Source organism: Ricinus communis, chromosome 2, assembly GCF_019578655.1.
Source record: "Ricinus communis isolate WT05 ecotype wild-type chromosome 2, ASM1957865v1, whole genome shotgun sequence".
NCBI lineage: Eukaryota > Viridiplantae > Streptophyta > Magnoliopsida > Malpighiales > Euphorbiaceae > Ricinus > Ricinus communis.
In genome coordinates this window covers 6,429,299-6,447,622 of record NC_063257.1, presented here as the reverse complement: position 1 = coordinate 6,447,622, position 18,324 = coordinate 6,429,299, and the positions used below count along the sequence as shown (strand labels likewise).

The following is an 18,324-nucleotide window of genomic DNA, read 5'->3' as shown; positions in this document are numbered from 1 at the left end:
AAAATAGATGACAAGACTACATAAATCAACAATCAACATCAAGTTGCTCTTTTTGTTGCTAATGCAAGCCTTTCAATTGAGTAGAGTTCTCTCCAAATAAGCAGAGGGAGAAAATCCACCAATATAATATAAGATAAAATTCTCAACTAAAGGAAGTCCCAATCCTCAGTTACATCCATCACTACATGACAACCTCTTTTTTAACCTTTTAAGATTACCCATCTCCTTTTTTGTGTGTGTATTTACAAAATTCACATTCCATTTGAAATTCAAATAAAATTCTTTTTGCTCTAGTCAAAACCATTGTTTTCAATTTAATCTCAAAATTTTTTTTTAACAAAATTCTAGATATATTTTAATTTAATTTATTTAATATATATAAATGTACTGTATATAAATATTTAAATACTATTAAAAAATAAATTCAAATATACATTAACTTAAAAATTAAAAATTAAAAATTAAAAATTAAAATTATAAAAAAAAAATATTTATTAAATTAAATTAAAAATTAAAATATTAAACCGATCAAATAATTAAAATTCAGGTTGACTTCTTTTTATAAATAAATGATGATAGGAAAGAAAGTACCCAATTATATACCATATACTCTTTTGGGGACTAGACCTTATAGCCCATTACCTCTCTTTGACTAACACTGATGTGAGAGGGACACAAAGGGCTTTTTATTTGCTTTTGGTTCCAACTAGGAGGAAAACCCACTTCAGGATTCCCTCCCACTACAGCTGCCTTTATCCCCCTCTATCATCTTCCTTCTCCCCTAAAAGAAGGAGGGAGCCCTTCTAAAAATTATTAATCATCCAACAAGTTCAACCCATCAACTAAGCATTTATAGTAATGTTAGTAGTAGGAGTAATAGTGATTGTAGGCTTTTATGAATGGGGTATCTAATGAGAACTTTAGGGGTGGAGGGGTCGGGGGATTGATTTCACTTTTTCATGATTATAAAGGGTTTTTTTTTTTTTTTTTTGGTTCTAATAGTTCCAATATTTTAATTAAGCGACTAAATAAAATTATCAGAATTTAAACACCTAATTGTATAGGTTATAGAAGAAATGTTGAATCATTGAGGTAATAGCATTGGCAATTTTTTTTTTTAAATAATTATCTAAGAATTTGCATTGGCAATACGGTTGAGGACTTTGGCTTTCACAATTCACACCATGTGCTAATGGCAACCATCCACATGTGAAGAAGCCAGTGGTTGTAACCTTAATGGTGCATAACGAATATGGTGATAGCTAGCAAAATAAATTTTTGACAGGTGACATGTTTGGTGATCCTGACCATGGAGGGAACTTAACCAACTCGACCTGGGGTGATCAATTTGCTTGTAAGAATGATAATCTTGGAATAAGCAAATGAATCTTTCTTTTCCTCCCTAATGTTTTTGACAAGAAAACTAATTAAGCTTGCATGCATGTGTGTGTCTTACATTTAGACACATAGCCAAATGTTTTTTAAGTGGTCCAAGATTATATCAATACAACTTGCCAAATCAAATTCTTACTTCAACCATGCAAATTTTAAGCCTAAAGAGAGAGAGAGAGTCTATTAATTTGGTCCATGGTCTCTTATCAAGTCACTGTATTTGACAAATGGATACCTAATGATGTACTTAGTTACTTAATAAAATATTCTCTACAAATCCTAGCTGGCGATAACAGCTACCCAGCTGAGCTGTTTAATCAGTGAAGGAAAGGGAAAACTAGCAAGCTAGTTGTTGGCTAGCACGCCACTAAAGCATTCATTCAACTTCAAGCATAAAAAGAGACATTGGGGATGTTTAAGAAATTCTTTTTGTGGGTTATTAATGGCTATTAGTTGGAGAGTTTAATTTGGTACTATGGTCCAAGACTAACCAGTAGTGGTCCAAATAAGACTTGAATGTTTAAGCTGAAACTCGATCCAAAAGTGGGACTACTCAATGTTTTTTATTGATGAAAACAGTGCAAAGCCTACTTTTTCTTGGCTAGGGGTGGGATTAGAGGGTATAGAGGGTACTTGTTTTGAGTTTAGAAAAAAGAAAGAAAAGAGAATTTAAAAAGAAGTGTTAATACCCAATTGAATGTATTTTGTGTAGGGTGATAGGGCCACATTATTGGATGCTTTATGTAAGTTGTAAAAGTTGTTCTATATTGTAATCAAAATCCTATATTAAAAGCATTGCGGCTGGTTGGCCCTATGAAAAGTGGAGGCCGTTGTAGACCTCAGCCTCATGTAATAATTTTTTCTCTGAATTTACAGATATTTAGAAAGAACAGAAAAAGGACAATGGAATATGGAAAACAGAATAAAAATAGAGTAGGGAGAATATATTAGTCGAAAAAAGTAGTGGGTTGGATTAGTCACTAGCATTAGATATGTAGACCGAAATTAAATGTGCCAAAAGAAAATTAGTGAAAAAATGTAGAAGCACGCCCAGTGGGACTCGAACCCACAATCGCCTGATTAGAAGTCAGGCGCCTTATCCATTAGGCCATGGGCGCTTCTTGTTGATTGATATATATAGCTATGGTATAATAGGGAAACTTTAGTACACTACATACTATCCACTCGTGATGTTTTATGTGTATTAAAGCAAATTTAAAGAATATCTCAAACTACTGGCGTCTTTGTATCAGGCGTAGAAGTTACCAACGAAGAGTTCTGAAGTGAATGATGCGTGCACGATGACAAAATCTCAGTCCCCCTTTCAGGTTTGCCTGCCATAAAAGCAAGGGCGAAGAACTTTCACCTCATTGTACATATTCCCAAAGCCAACGCTAGCATTTGGAGAACAATGAGGCGTAGCAATTAACGCACAGAATTGAATGAAAGAAGATTTAAGTGCCAAGTGTTAATGTTCCAAGGTCCCAATAGGATTTTCATCATGTCAAATGTTTTTGGCTATCCACAAGCTCGTAGAACATGCTGTACAATTGATCTATTATAGAATCCAATTAACTGGCCATCAAAGAATGTGTCCGCGTTTTGCTGGTTTACGGTTCTCCAAAGTCATTGCGATACTGCAAATTTCAGAAGCAAATCAGAGTGCACAAGTCCCTCGTCCTTGCTTCGGACATATTGGCGAAGGGTAAAACCTTGAAGTTGCCATTACTCATACAAGTTAAGGTCAATTCTGCATCACTTGACATGATCTGCATTTACCGTTTCATTAGCATGAAATTGTACAAAACATATAGTTGTCTCTATCAACCATATAATGATTAAAGATTGCAGTCGAATTGACAAATTAATGACAAGAAAACGATAAGGAAATTAAACAACACTACAGTCGTATTGACATATAGAAAGAAGAAATTTTAAGGTGCTTTTCTTTTTCAGTTTAAGCCTGCTTCTAACAAGAAGTGTTTTCTTCTTTAATTTTTTTCTTTTTTCTGGCAAAAGAAACCTGTTACATCCATATATGGTGCGAGAAATATTTTTTCATCACTGAGAATCTTCTTGGATACAAATTAATAAAGTTCTACCTGATACAAGATTCTTCCAAATGAAATCATTTACCAGCGCTAGAGGATGATTCGCCACCTCCAGCCATTCCAGTTTGGAATTTCCAAATCATGTTTAGTGCAGAAACTTTTAAACTGTCATCACCTGTCTTAGTTCTTAATTATGTTCTTATAGACTCTTATTATTGCCAGAAAACTCATGTTAATGGAATGAAAGTCTAAACTGAGATTACCATTTCTACGTATACGTGCAACTCAATTTAGATTTTTCCCAGTTTAGTCATTTATTCTGTATTATTGGCGCCACCTTCAGACTGCTAGTAAGTTTTAGATAATGAGGACTGCAGAAATGCGAGATGCAAGATTTATTTTCCTTCATTCGTTCATCCCTCCTGGCAATTAAACTATCCACAGAGTAAATAAAATTGAAGTAGCAAACTGAAAAATATACCTCACAAGAAGTTGTCACATCATTGCAACTCCAACTTTTAGATGGGATGCAGTCAAAATACCCACACCACTTGCAATAATGGCTTATATTGATGCCTTGCAGTGCTGCCACAAGAAATCCAACAAGTCTGCAAAATAAAAGCTCCTTTCAGCAATCACAAAAGAACAAAATGACAAACAACAGAAGACATATTCTGGAACAAAGAAAAAGAACAAGAACTCACAGGACAGAAAAAAGGAGAAGAGAAACAGTCCTCAGCACAGGCCTGTCCAACTTCTGCTTCAAGTTAAGGACACTTTTTAAGCCATCATCATAAAGGCCTGATTTCTTTGGAGCCAATTTCCTGAGCTGAGGAGTGTATAATAGAACAAATCCAAGTAGAAATCCTGATATAAGGCCTCCAATGTTTGAATAGTTGTCAGCATATGGTAGCAAGCCAAGCATGACATTACAAGCAAAGACAAAAAAGTGTATCAGCACAGCTGCAACCTGCAATCAAGCAAAAAGGAGGACCAGCCAATGAGCATTCACTAAATTAACTATGAAGAAATATAACTTGGAGATAAGAGAAAAGAAAAAACATGCAGGACCTTATTGGTGTGGGATTTCCAGTTCCTTACAAGTGCAGAAAATGTAGCGCCAAGTAATCCAAGCTGAGCACCAGAGGAACTAACTACTGGGCTATCTCGAACAAAAAGGGCAGTCACCAATGACCCAAAAAAGGCAGAAAGTATGTAGATTATCCCAACCCTTACTGTGTAACAGAAACAAACAGCAATATTCAGAGATAATGCAACCTTTGGCTGTACCCTTATCTACAGTAATTACAAATTAAACATATTCTTACACGGTCCGAACTCTTGTTCCAGGTAAATTCCTAAGAAGATAACACCTATTAGGTCGATAATAAGGTGGATAAGTCCAGCATGCAACCATGGACATGAGAAAAGACGCCAAGTCTGATGTTCGATCACCAAGGTTCTGCGAAGAGCCCCCATCTTATCTAGCCTGCAGTGCAAGAAGAATTCTGAACAATGTATAAAAGAAAAATAAATTGAGGAAACACTATAAAGCAATAGGTACAAGACCGTCTCAAACAACTTCAGTTCGATAAATGGTACTACACAAACAAAACCTATGAGTTGTATAGTCTTTCAATAACATGGTAACAATTCAGCCATTGATTCTGGAATTTTGAAATATACATATACAAGTTCTGGAATACAATAAGCATGGCAAAACTAGGCATTGAATATCATTATCATTAATAAACCTTTCTGCAATGGAACATTGGCAACAAGCTGTGCGCACCGATACAACTACATGCATAAATTCTTGCAAAATCATGTCAATTTTAGTGTAATTTCATTTCTTTCGAAATGCCTTGTTATTTTTAAGTTAGAAAGTCATGAACTCTAGCAATTACTGGAATTCACTAAATAATAAGATTCAGTTCAATTTTGCATTTTCTGAAGAAGCAAAAATAGCAAAACATAATTCGGACATTTTATATTTCTCAAAATGTCACATTAAATAAAAGATACACGGATAAAAAGAAAAAGTCAAAAAGCAGAAATATAATAGCAGTTAGAAAGAGCATAAACAAGAGAAGAGAAAGACGAGATGCTGACGTGGATGCAGAGGGACCGAGAAGAGGGTTCTCAGATAGGGGCTGAAAGGACAGTCTCCCTAGGGTTTTGATAGCGCAATCGCCGTAAGAGTTAGTGGAGCAATCGTTGACGATCATGGTGGCGATGAAGGCACCCAAATGGATAATAACGAAGATGGAAATGAGCCACGTATCTCTTCTTCGTCGTGATTTAAAGAATGGAGTCTTATTCGGATCTTGAAGAGAATCAGCGAAATCTGAGAAAGAGGAGAAAGTTTGATTAATATTTTTATTATTATCTGATAGATTTATTTCGATCTTGGAGTCCAATTTGGGCGTTTCCACTTCCATTATTAGGGTTTACAAAGAGAGTGAAGAGTGGGTGTCTGGGTTAGTCTCCGTGTGTGTGTGGGTTCTTTTTCCTATGGGAATGGTAACGGTTGCAACTGCAATGAAATGGGAAACTCCTTCTCTAGCTGTATCCGTGAGGACGGTTATATTTGGCGGGAACATCTGGTTTATGCGCTTTCTCACACACACAGCAGCTTCCCATCTTGTTGAAAGGAATTTAGAAGGTGAAAGTTTCAACTGGATCCGTGGCGCAATGGTAGCGCGTCTGACTCCAGATCAGAAGGTTGCGTGTTCGATTCACGTCGGGTTCATTTTTTATTTTTCTTTCTATCTTTTAAAGTCAATTTTTTGGCAGAAAAAAAAAGACTATAGAAAGGATTTTTTGCATTCTTAACCCATTATTATTAGTTTATTAGGGGAATCTCCACATGGCAATAAACTGTTCGTGAAATTTTTTATAATTGACAATGTTATTAAGATCAGCGTTTTAATTTTCAAAGGGACATAAAGAAGCAACTTATGAAAATCTTACAATAAAATTAGGGTCTATATATTATTGTAGAGAGTTTTCCTATTAATATTTTTAATTTTCAAACAAAATAAAGATTTTATATTTTCAGTTTATAAAATATATTTACTTTTATAGAGTTTTCTATTTTCTATTTAAGAATATTTTAAATATAAAAGGTAGACTTGGAATAAATAAAATAAAATTTTTTATTTTTATTTAATAAGAAAAACATAGAAAACATATTAAAAAAATCTAAATCTAATTTTAAAATTATGAAAAAGTTGTTTTCTATTTTCAATTTAGAAAAATAATATAAATAAATATAAAATTTTTATTCTTTATTTTTATTTAAAAATATTTCTAAAAAACTGACATAGTTTTCTATAAGTAAACATGTGTTTCACTTCTACTCCTTATTGTTATTTCAAACATTAGCCGTATAGGCATTTTTTTTTTTTCATTTATCTTTTACTGTTCTTAGTGATTTTTCTTTACTGTTGACACGATAGCTAATTTTAACTTTTGATTAGCTATTTTTCTTTCTAGTAATTTTTTCTAATTATAGTAACTAACCAAATCATATTTTGATAATCTAATATCTTATGTTTCTTTAGTAGGGAGTTTGAAAGAAAATCTCATAAGGTTTTAATATTTGAAAATAGATTAATGCCTTTCAATAATAAAGATGAATTTATTTAGTTAAAAATTTATTTATAATTTTATGTTATATTTTTTTTAGTTATTTATGAATTTTGTTAATAAAATATTATAGATTTTTTTTATTTTATCTTCTTTAATAAGAGTTTGTTTGTCTTTTTTTATGAGAGTTTGTTTATCTTCCATCGTGAGAGTTAAAATGAGTTTGAATATTATATTTAAGAGATTTGACTCATTTAAAAACTTATCAAATACTAATGAAGTCCATTTATGGCCAAATATAGCTACCGAGTAAAATGAGTTTCTATATAATTTTATTCCATCAACACAATTAATAAAACTCATAAAAAAATTCATCTTTATAACAATATTAGTTTATCTTTTTAAACATAGTCAAATTTATTTGTAATCACAAGTGTTACTTATCAATTAAAAATTATTTTTTATTTAGAAAACACTTTTACCCCTTAACAAAATGGCATAAATTGTATATTTTGAGATTTAAAAGATAAAAATATTTATTTATTTTTATTATCTATATATCTTTATCATAAATTTTAGCCATTATTATTTTAAAACACACAAGTTCTACGGATAATTTAATGATGGATGGACAAAGTATAAAATTAAAAATTATTTATATATTTTACACTTAACATTTGTAAGAAAATATTTTTAAATAATTATAATTTTCTAATACATTACTAATCTATATAATGATCGTGTGAATTATTGTTATTACTTTTATTATAAATCTCTTAAATTAAATTTCTTTATATAATCTGAATTTTACATCATTTCATGATTCATGCAGATTTTTTTATGAGTTGAATTTTCATAAATAAAGATCCATAGAAAGATAATAACAGTTTAAACTAAATTAACAGAAAAAGCTCTTAGCCTCGTATAATTTTAATTATATTAGTATTTTTACCCTAGTAGAATCTTTGATATTTTTGATTTTTTTTATTTACAATTAGGAAAATAAATTGTTGTATATAAAGCCTAAATGTTCATAGCAAATATATAAAAAGGCTTAATTGCCAAAAAAAATAATTCTAAACTTTGTACTTATTATCAAATCTAGCACTTAGTTTTTAATTTCAAAACCATATTCTAACATTGATTTCAATTTTAGCATTTAATAAAATTATCTATTAAATCTGTTAGTTTGACGTGAACTTTGGTAACAACAAAAAGAAACGAGTTAACATTAGAGTTGTTGATTCGTTTCATTACTAAAATATTAATATTTAAGTACATAAATTAATTTCTTTATTTTATTAACTTTAGAATTTTATTAATCTTATGTGCCTAAACAACAATATTTTAATAATGAGGGTGCTGACTTAATTTCTCTTTTTTATTGTTGATGTGAGAGTTCACGCCACATCAACAAAGTGTGTTGATAATTTCACCGGATGTTAAAATTAAAATCAATATTAAAATTTGATGCTAAAATTGAAAATTTAAACAATACATATTAGATATTAGATTTGATAAAGTATAAAATATATAATTTTTTTGATAATTAACCCTATATGAAAGTATAACGTATTAATAAAATACATTCGACAAATGTCGAAAGTTTGGGTATTTATTACTTAAAATCAAGAAGTTCAAGTTACCAATAAATTAGTGGGGTGATTTAATATTTATAAGTAAATTTTTTGATTAGGTTTGGTATATATGTTTCTATTTATATATTAAATCGATAGATGATTGATACATATTTATTAGTTTTAAATAATAAAATATGTGACAATCATGTAATACCAAAATGTAAAATATTTATACGTATGTGTCACTCTTTTATTAATTATGGTGTATACACCTAATCTAAATAAGAATTTTTCTATTGTAATATACTTTATATTGTATAATCTATTTTGAGGAAAATAGTGGTAAGAATCCATTAAAGGGCTTTAAAAAGGTAAGAATTAAGATAAAAAAAAAAATTTGTTCTTAATTCCACATATGAAAACCCACAAAATAATTTATTTGCAATAAAATTAAAAAAAAATTATCGTATCAGTAAGAAAAAGAAAAAAATTCTTATTTAAATTTTATATATATTATCATAATTAATAAGAAAATTACACATATAATAAATATTTTATTTTTAATATTAAATAATTAACATCATTTAATATATGATTTAAACTAATTAATATTTATTTGTATCTTCAATTCTACAACTAATGCCAATGATTATAAATGAACCAACAAACTGCAATCATGGATTTCACCCGTGTTTGTTTTGATAATCAAATACAATTAATACAGTGTTCCATAATTCTCCACACAAGCTCACATGGGTCTGCCAAATTTGGTGCGCTTGAGGCAATTCTAGACTATTCTTCAAAATTGATTCCATCGACTCAGGACTGAGTTGAGGTAACTCTAGAGTCATTCTATCCATATACTAATTGATGTGAACTACACAATTAAGGGCCAACTGTCTTTGAAATACTTGTAGAAAAGACAAATTAGAAAATAATACTGTGACGTTTTAAGTTAGTAATTTAAGTATGATTAAGAATACCGTATCTCAAGAGTTTGTTATGTGATAGTTTTTAGGTGTGATTTTCTAAGAAATGGTTGTCTATTTTTCAGGCAGTAGAAAAAGTGTAGGAAACGGTCGCTAACGGAGTTATATAATAGGCTATAATATTGTCATATATTAATCCTTGTAAAAAAAAAGTATAAAAACATATTCAACGTTAAATATTTTTTATACATTATTTAATTATGTTAATATTAATCCTTTTTTTTTCATAAGGCGCTTTTGTATTTTTTAAGGATTTAAATGGGTTGACTCTAAATTCTATATTCTTAACAAAAAATTAAAAAAGAATTCTTAATACTATTATAAGAAATTATAAAACTAATCTTATTTTGAGGATAGTAATTATAAGAAGATTCTTATTGTCTTTAATGGATGCCAAAATAATTCAGAGATGTAATAATTAGAACCCGCAAATTAAATATTAAGGATAAATAATTAAGTAAGATGCGATTTCGGCGGAGTCCTCCCCCTCTGGCCTAGCGTAAGCCCATCTTCAACCAACAAACTAATTGGCGGGAATAGGCATCAACCATAACCATTGCATTAAGGTCACCTCATCTTCAACCAACTCTATCGCTCCATTTAATCCGCACCGCATCGACTTGATTACAGTATCATCTAGAAGACAAGGTTTTATTTTCTTATCCTTTTTCTTTTTTCTTTTTTCTTTTTTGGTTTTGTTTTTGGAATAAGGTCCATTCTGGCCCCTTAAACTTATCATTATAGCTTAAATTGAAATCCTTTTAATCATTTTAGGTGAACTTATCCCTTCTCGTACTGCCGTTAAGGTGTTTGATTTTAAATAAGGTAAAGATTCCTTTTTTTTTTTTTTTAAAGCAGTAATGCGCTTCTATCTTGTTGTATAGCATGCACTGTACATACCAGTAGTTTTGTAGTGAATAATTATTTATATTAACTGCATTATTCATCTATGGAGTTGCTTTCTCTTTTCCATTCATGGTTTGTGTGGTGATGGCAGGAGTAGGAGGATCGGACAGTGGCGGTGGATATGGCTATTTTCTTTCAATAAACTTTCTTTAGAAATAAGAATAATAACTCTTATCTTAAGAGAGAAAAATTGTCGCGCTCTTTGGAGCTGATAAAATGGGGTGAACTGAGCCAGGAATGATAAGTTCAGTGTTAAAATGGCCCAGAAAAAAAATCAAAAGGTTTCATATGACCTTTACCAACAAGTTAAGGGGCCAAATTGGACCTTATTCCTTTTTTTTTTCCTATTCATTGCAAGGTTTTGAGTCTTGAGCTGCTATATTCTACAAGTAGTTGTATTTAAGGTAGAGTAGCAGCTGCCAAAATCAGTTTCTTAAAAATCCTAATCCTCTTTTAAAATATCTGTTGCTATAAATTTATCAACTTCTTCACTTTGCTTGTTATGTATTTCACAATCATTCTCTCTGAATCCTCGATTTGTATGTTGTTTTCTCAATTAGAGTTTTTTTTTTATTACTATGTATTTTTTTTTGGATGTTTAATTCTTTCATTTGCAAATTTTAGGGGTATTGAAATGGATTCATCAAATGTGTCAGTGATTGGTGCTCCACAAACTAATCTGGATGCTGAAATCAATTCTTTTTTTGATTCGGCTCCTCCTTTAAGAGACAGCGCTAGTATTGCCAAGAAATTGAAGGAATTCATTGAATTCAATTCTTCACCACCAGGCAAGAATTATCAATTCGGGAACTTCCTTTATGTATAAATGCATTCACATTAATGCGTTTGTTATATTCACTATGCAAAATGTAGGAAATGGAAGGATTGTGTGTGTGACATCTGGCGGTACTACAGTTCCCTTGGAACAACGTTGTGTTCGTTACATTGATAATTTCAGTTCAGGTCATAGAGGAGCCACATCCACCGAGTAATTGCTTATACAACTTATCAGATACATAATTCTTCTTTTAGTTTGCTTCTCTATTGTAATTGGATTGATTTTATTGATTTACTGAATTTTTGCAGGTATTTTATCAAGGCGGGATATGCAGTGATATTTTTGTATAGGAGGTGGATTCTGATCTTTTATCTTAGTTTTTGTTGAATGCACTCATCTGCTACTGTATCATAGGGCAAGTTAAGATGTATTGCATGACAAATCAAGAACTACTTTGTGTTGAGGATATTGTTCCTATATACAGGGGAACTTGCCAGCCATATTGCCAATCTCTTCCTGAGGATCCACTGCTTGAGTGTTTTGACTCCATTAATGGCTCCGATATCCAAGGTCTATAGTTTCAATTTGCTGCAAGTAAATTTAATATGCTCATGTATCAACCAATTTGCATTAGGATGTCATTGGGACACTTTTACTTTCAGGATGCCATTTGCATCATTGCACAAGTAATTCTCTGTTTAAATTATTTTGACCAAATTTCATGTAATATTTCAGTGCGGCAATCATATTTTGAAGCAGTGAAGAGAGCCATTAATGATCATCATGCTGTAGGAACTATTGATGACCTGTATTTAGTGTTTTGCTTGTTAAGCTTCTCTCGCGGTATATGATGCAACCCAAAATTAGCTTAATTTAACAATATGCACTTTTCTTTTTTGACTTTATTGCAGGCTGTAAGAGGAGGTCACCTGTTAAAACTCCCTTTTACAACCATATTTGAATATCTTCAGGTTAGCTTTAATCAGTTCTTGAATCTGTATTTATAGATTTTAATTTTACATGATGTCCTAACTGCCAGTGTAATGATTACGTTTTTTGGCTGTCTCTTGAATACATGGAAGCAGCACTCGTCTGTTTATAGTTGTTTCAAACTCTTTTGTCATGCATTGTTCACTTCTTATGGATGAATGACCTTTGGGATGAGTTATAGTCTCATCTTCTAATTTTGAGGCAAGTACCTTAAATATGCTGCGTCAAGAGCTTCTTTATGGCCTGGGTACTGAGAAGTTGGTTAAGTGCTGTTTATTATGGGGATGAAAGGATTCATCAGTTGAATCTTTATCTAGATCAGCTATTTATTTCGATGTATATTAAGTCCTTCTGTGCTTTTATTTTCCAATTTTCTCTTCTATATGCAGATTATTTTTCCTCACATACTGCTGTAGCTACTGTCCTAATATTCAATCAATACCTGGTGTGGTTGGCAGATTTTACAAATGATTGCAATGTCAATGAAGAATCTTGGTCCACATACTATGTTTTATCTTGCTGCTGCAGTGTCCGACTTTTATGTCCCTTGGAAGGATATGGTAATATATTTTAAAACCTTTTTTGTGATGTTCTTTTGTTCAGTTTCAACTGCATTTGGTCCAAGAAAACTGCAGTTCCCTATCATTGGAAGGTTTATGCTCTGCTTTTCAGCCTTTCTGATTAGATACCATAAGTATTAATCATACTGGTCAGTATTAATCATGTGGAAGATAAGCGCAGAGAATATAAAGGTTTATGTGGGGAGCTATTTCTAACGTGTTAGATCTGCTGCACTCTTTCTCACATTGTGCACCAAATACCAGAAGGATACTTGTGTTTTTCAGCCAGCTTGATAAACACATTTCTAAAAGCAAACGTCTTTGAACAACTAATGGAGAGAACTGTAGATCAGTTTTCTCCCAATTAACTGTTTTCTATGATTGTTGACACATCATGGTGACCATTTTACTTTTGTTCCACAACAAATTTCCTTGGTGGAGAGTTCTTGGAATGCACGGTGGTCATATATTTTTCCCCTCATGTTGGCATTACTTATGTACTGAGAAAGATGACTTAAACATGGCTACAAAATGCTTTAGGACGTCTTTCTGTGTAGCATTTTGAAAGATGAGATCATCTTATGTTATCCTTTCCTTTTGGCAGGGTAAGAAAATTGTTCATGCACCTGAATGAATCTAAGTCTTGGGAAAGCTTTCTTCTGCTAGAAAATATAGATTAAAAATTTTGGCAATAGATATTTTTCAGGATCTTGATGGATAAGTCTTAGGAAATGAAATTGCTATTTTTCTGCTTCTTTATTTTCTCAAATAGTTCTTAACATATGCAGGCAGAGCACAAGATTCAATCAGCATCTGGCCCTTTGGACATGCGACTTGTGCAAGTGCCTAAGATGCTCTCAGTGTTCAGAAAAGAATGGGCTCCCATGGCCTTCTGCATATCATTCAAGGTCAGACATTGAGCCACTCTATCCTTAAATCTCTTGGAGATTCATCTCTGACTTGACCATTTACTTCTAAAAAGAAAAGGTTATATTAGATTGCAAGTGCTTTCTCTTAACCTACCCATTATTTAAAGCATATATGATTATATAAGATTCCTTTATAAGGTCTATAGATCATTTACTGGGCACTGGGCATTTATCTGTGTCATTGTTACTGAATGTAATCTAATTCCAATTCCATCATTCATGCTTATTCCCAGTTTAATAAGTAGAGAGGATACCGGAAGATAAGCTTAGACAATATGATCTTTCATTCTTCCCTGCATATTAAAGAATATTAAGGGCCTATTCAGGCAATGCAATTATTCATTTATATAGACAATGTTATTTGAATTTTAATAAAGATATTTGTCTGTTTGCGTGTCTCTGTGTGCGCCCAACTCACAGGGAAGAGATTCTTAACCAGATAATTTGACTCTTTTTTCTTCTTTCTTTGTGTTGTTAACCTGGACTTCAACCTTGAACTAATTTACTATTTGTCTCTGCTTTTGTTCCCTACTTGGTGGAACAGCTGGAGACGGATTCAAAGATTCTTCTAGAGAAAGCTGATATGGCTCTTAAAAAGTACAAGATGCATGTGGTGATTGCGAATGAGCTATTGACTCGCAAAGAGGAGGTTATAGTTGTGACAGCTGAACAAAAGATTCCAGTGCACCGTGACAAGACTCAGCCTGATTCTGATGTGGAAAAGCCCCTGGTTGAGCTCCTTGTGGAGAAGCATTCAGCTTACATTACGGATTCTGACATGTGATTTTACTGATTAACAGCATCATATAGGTGACACATACAACATAATTTTCTGCCAACATACTATTGAAATTGTATTAAATATTTTTGTCATTTTAAAGCGTTTTTCTTCTTCTTCTTTTATGAGCTTAAGAAACAATGCGGAGCAATTAATCCATTCTGTATCATGTAACCAAACTTGGAGAAGGGAGCAGAGGGAATGGTTGTGATCTGTCTAAATCTGGTTCCATTCTAATTTTGATTAAACATCTTGTATCAGATTTATTTTCCCATCACTTGCTTCACATGCATCAACCGTACAGAAAGGAGCAGAGAGCAACTACTATTTCTTCCTTTTCTTTTAGTCATCAGCCATCTGTACTTATCTATTGTGTCCATATGTAGTTCATTCTTCCACATTCCGTCCGTTGTCTAGCCCTTTTAAGGTTCTCGGGAGGACAAGCATCAAAATTGTGACATCTTGCTAACGAGGCTGCTTGCTGGCTATAAATGGCGATTCTCATTAATTCCTTGACAAGTAATCATATGTACACTTTACTTTTCTACAAATAAAATATGTATTTGTGTGCTCCTGATAGACATTCTGAAATGTAGATGTATTGGAGAGTAACGAGCAAAAATATGCATTTTCTACAGGGTTTCATCTTCATCTGTATCCAGCTCGAGACCTTCTGCAGCCAAAAGCTGACTGATAGCCTTTTTCTTCTCTTCCTCTGCTTTTTTCCGCATCAAGTCCCTTTTCTTTAAGACAAGTGTATGCCGCCTCAGGGTACTGTTCAAGTACTCCATAGATGCCTTTTTCTCTCTTGCCAGGATTCTTCTCTCTTCTTCAGGGTCAACCTATGATTCCAATGAAAGAAAATTTAGATCTATCAAGTGAGAGCTATACCATAGAGGTTCAATGCTCCACTTGTTTCAGCCAAATGGAATCGGAAAGAAGCACTATAAGGTTCTTAATAGCAGATATGCTTTGTAATAATTGTGGTAATGGCAATAACAATATAAGAAGATCCCATTCAGATTGACAAATGTTGCTGCTAGAAAAAAGTATACTTTTATGTGCAATTAGATGTCCCTGTTTACTATGAAATTTACAAACTAAATTAAAGCAATATTCAGATCATAATAAAGGACCTCTGGCAGATGCAGTCCACTAGAGAATTATTGGGAACTCTAAGATACCTTTGATCGAGCAAGACGTCGGGCACGGAGATTCATCTCACGCTGCTGCTGTTCAGCCCAAGCAGCAATGGCCATATCGCCCCGTTGATCAAAAGCTTTTCGCTTTTTAATAAGCCACTCCATCCATGCTTGTGATGCCTAGAATAAAGAACATGAAAGTGGAATTACTTCAGCAGAATAAAATGGGAATTACATTAGAAACAAGAAGAGGAGAAAAGAAAAGAAAGGAAAACAAGCAATTTACATAAACCAGCTAGAATCTCCCTCCCCTCTCTATCTCTTTCTACTTTCATGTGGTTCCAATATATTGAAAAGTGAGAGAAATAAGTGAACTGGAGAAGTGGGCAATCTAGTAGACTAGGTATTCTATCTGGTGTAAATGAGATTAACCTGTTGAATTCAAAGAAATTATTACTCTGACTTTGCATCTCATTGGTGTCCTGGCGATTGCTTTCTCCCTAAAATCTCTTTTTACAATTTATTCAAATGACTAAAATCCTCACATTGATAGGGGTTTTAGAAATCTCTGGGGATGGGTGGAGGGTAGAGATAAGTGGGTAATATAATCCACTGGGAAGACCTTCTCACTCCACAACAGACTTCAAAATGATACATAGACTTAATTCTTACCTTCATAGGATTGACCCTGTGATCCATATCGTACTGTCTGTGTTTATCATCATCCATAAGCAACTCATATGCAGCTTGAATCTTGATGAATCTAGCTTCAGCTGTTTCCCCTTCCTCAAGCGTCCCTCTACCATCATAAACTTCAATTTGGGAAAAGAAACAAACGGATGATTTCAAAGTTCTTAACTAGACGTGCAACAAACAGACGATAACTATGTCACGCTCGTATCAAAAATGCGAGGAGTCTAGATAAACAAACTTGATGGGAACAATGATGGTCAAGAAATAATAAGAAACAACACGATTAGCCTTCTTGAAAGTTCTTTAATAGGGTTCATATATGCAGCATATGTAGATGGGTCGCAAATACACAGCACTTTATCATGGAACAGGATTCATTAAAAATTAAAAGTATAGTTTGATAATAAAGTTGAAGCACAACTAACCATCAGGATGGTAAAATTTGGCCAAGCGTCTATAAGCAACCTTAATTTGCTCTTCATCTGCATCTCTTTCCAACTCTACGTTTCAATCGCACAAAAATTACACTTCCAATCACACAAAAGAAGAGAGAGATTGGATTAGATTAGGTTACCAAGAGTATCGTATGGAGATTTCTGATCGGTCCAATTAGCAGCCCTAACGGCGGTTCTTCTCTGGTTAACGCGAAACCACGAGTCATTATTTCCATGGAGCCAAGAAGAGAAAAGAGACGGCGAAGATAACGGAGGCTTATCATCAGGGTGGTTTCTAAACGAAACCCTAACTCCGTTGGATCGAGGTTGGTGGTGACGGCAAGACATGAAAGAGGTGAACACAGTATGGGGCCTATAGATTGTTCTCAAATTGCTCATACTTTCTTTTTCCTTTTTCTTCTTCAAGAGCTGGAGAAATGATAAAATTAGGGTTAGGGCTTTACTTTGGAAAGAATTGATTGATTGATTGAATGAACGAACGTTGAAGACGTGAAGCAAATGAATATCGATAACTAGCAAGTGGAAGAGAATCTGTTTGAATCTCTTTTGTTTTTTCTTTGCTTCTTCTTCTTTTTGACCGGCAAATTTGTGGACGGTTGAGCTTCTTGACAGTTGGACGTTGGTACCGTGTATATATATACTTCCACTTTACCCGCCATAATAATACAAACATATATATTTCTTTTAAATCATCTTTTAATTCCCTACGAGATAAGTTCTCTCAACAGTCGATCCCTTAATTTTACTTTTAGTTTTCAATTGCATTATTATTGTATATATCATAAAAACGAAAACTCTCTCATTATACAAAAAAAAAAAGCTTAATATCACTTTTTTTTTAAAAAAAATTATTATTGTCCGAGTCCAAAAATAAATCTTATTTATTTTAGATAAATAAAATTTATAATTTCATTATAGTAAACAATAGTGAGATATAAACAATTAGATTTTGTATTTCATTTGGATAAAATTTCGATATGTATGAATATGAATCGATTCTCTCAAACTCGAGAAAAATTTATAACATAATTATATTTATAAATAATTATAAGAGTAATAAGTGACTTTGCTACTATTTGAACAAGTTAAAAATTTTAAATAGACATTATCGAATTAGATAAATTAAAAATTATAAAAAAACTTATTTTAAATAAAGTAATAATACTGTTTTCAATACTATTATCATTACATTATTATCACTATATAATTATTATATTATTATTGCTCTATAATAATATATAATAAAATTTAATTCATTTATATAAAATTTCTTTTATATAGTAATTTTATAGAATCAAATATTAAATTTTAAGTGTTTAAGAATTTAATTATTATTGTAACAAATTTACACCATTTTTATAATTATGCTTAAAAACACTTGTGAATAATCTATCCGGCTATAGTAAATATTTAGTACTAACTCTTAAAAATTTAAATACCTAATTCTCAAATATTAACAAATTACACAACCACCTATGTAATTATCCCTT

The 18,324-nt window shown here is 32.2% G+C and overlaps 3 protein-coding genes and 2 non-coding genes across 13 annotated transcripts; 2 read left to right on the top strand and 3 right to left on the bottom strand.

Annotated features, from left to right (window-relative positions):
* Window positions 1–2,437: 2,437 nt before the first annotated feature.
* TRNAR-UCU lies at window positions 2,438–2,510 on the bottom strand. The gene has a single exon. It is a non-coding gene; the product is annotated as a tRNA-Arg (tRNA).
* A 320-nt stretch (window positions 2,511–2,830) lies between these two features.
* Window positions 2,831–6,193, bottom strand: LOC8268436 (RHOMBOID-like protein 8). The gene is made up of 6 exons (XM_002513802.4): window positions 5,556–6,193; window positions 4,772–4,932; window positions 4,515–4,678; window positions 4,148–4,413; window positions 3,925–4,051; window positions 2,831–3,161 (listed from the first exon to the last, which is right to left on the bottom strand). Exons 1-6 carry the CDS (start codon window positions 5,882–5,884, stop codon window positions 3,039–3,041), a joined length of 1,170 nt encoding a protein of 389 aa, XP_002513848.1. The 5' UTR covers window positions 5,885–6,193; the 3' UTR covers window positions 2,831–3,038.
* TRNAW-CCA lies at window positions 6,124–6,195 on the top strand. Its single transcript has one exon. It is a non-coding gene; the product is annotated as a tRNA-Trp (tRNA).
* Window positions 6,196–10,028: 3,833 nt separating this feature from the next.
* Window positions 10,029–15,636, top strand: LOC8263001 (phosphopantothenate--cysteine ligase 2). Of its 9 annotated transcripts, XR_007214788.1 has the most exons (12): window positions 10,458–10,814; window positions 11,134–11,297; window positions 11,383–11,497; window positions 11,596–11,640; window positions 11,772–11,857; window positions 12,023–12,075; window positions 12,199–12,258; window positions 12,736–12,837; window positions 13,626–13,745; window positions 14,311–14,576; window positions 14,931–15,063; window positions 15,183–15,636. XR_007214788.1 is itself a non-coding variant. In XM_015716087.3 (11 exons), the coding sequence occupies exons 3-11, from the start codon at window positions 11,144–11,146 to the stop codon at window positions 14,548–14,550; spliced, it is 975 nt and encodes a 324-aa protein (XP_015571573.1). In that variant the 5' UTR covers window positions 10,029–10,251; window positions 10,378–10,428; window positions 11,134–11,143; the 3' UTR covers window positions 14,551–14,765. The 9 variants fall into 9 exon arrangements, 8 of the variants coding, with proteins under 8 accessions (XP_015571573.1, XP_015571575.1, XP_048226934.1 ...); XM_015716087.3 differs by lacking the exons at window positions 10,458–10,814; window positions 14,931–15,063; window positions 15,183–15,636 and adding exons at window positions 10,029–10,251; window positions 10,378–10,428 and having other exon boundaries at window positions 14,311–14,765; XM_048370977.1 differs by lacking the exon at window positions 15,183–15,636 and having other exon boundaries at window positions 14,931–15,118.
* Window positions 15,027–17,456, bottom strand: LOC8263002 (ER-phagy receptor 1). Its single transcript, XM_002513805.4, has 5 exons — window positions 16,954–17,456; window positions 16,805–16,879; window positions 16,359–16,498; window positions 15,729–15,866; window positions 15,027–15,386 (listed from the first exon to the last, which is right to left on the bottom strand). The coding sequence occupies exons 1-5, from the start codon at window positions 17,210–17,212 to the stop codon at window positions 15,177–15,179; spliced, it is 822 nt and encodes a 273-aa protein (XP_002513851.2). The 5' UTR covers window positions 17,213–17,456; the 3' UTR covers window positions 15,027–15,176.
* Between the last annotated feature and the right edge of the window lie 868 nt (window positions 17,457–18,324).

What these genes read in the sequence shown, in the direction of transcription:
- LOC8268436 (XM_002513802.4), bottom strand. Translation starts at nt 5,884, where the DNA reads ATGGAAGTGGAAACGCCCAAATTGGACTCCAAGATCGAAATAAATCTA. An exon ending in GGAACAAGAGTTCGGACCGT is followed by an intron (nt 4,679 to 4,771) that starts GTAAGAATATGT and finishes TCTGTTACACAG; the next exon opens with TAAGGGTTGGGATAATCTAC. An exon ending in ATGTGACAACTTCTTGTGAG is followed by an intron (nt 3,162 to 3,924) that starts GTATATTTTTCA and finishes CGGTAAATGCAG; the next exon opens with ATCATGTCAAGTGATGCAGA.
- LOC8263001 (XM_048370977.1), top strand. Translation starts at nt 10,747, where the DNA reads ATGATAAGTTCAGTGTTAAAATGGCCCAGAAAAAAAATCAAAAGGTTT. An exon ending in CCATTAATGATCATCATGCT is followed by an intron (nt 12,076 to 12,198) that starts GTAGGAACTATT and finishes ACTTTATTGCAG; the next exon opens with GCTGTAAGAGGAGGTCACCT. An exon ending in CCTTCTGCATATCATTCAAG is followed by an intron (nt 13,746 to 14,310) that starts GTCAGACATTGA and finishes TTGGTGGAACAG; the next exon opens with CTGGAGACGGATTCAAAGAT.
- LOC8263002 (XM_002513805.4), bottom strand. Translation starts at nt 17,212, where the DNA reads ATGAGCAATTTGAGAACAATCTATAGGCCCCATACTGTGTTCACCTCT. An exon ending in CAAATTTTACCATCCTGATG is followed by an intron (nt 16,499 to 16,804) that starts GTTAGTTGTGCT and finishes CCCAAATTGAAG; the next exon opens with TTTATGATGGTAGAGGGACG. An exon ending in GACGTCTTGCTCGATCAAAG is followed by an intron (nt 15,387 to 15,728) that starts GTATCTTAGAGT and finishes TTGGAATCATAG; the next exon opens with GTTGACCCTGAAGAAGAGAG.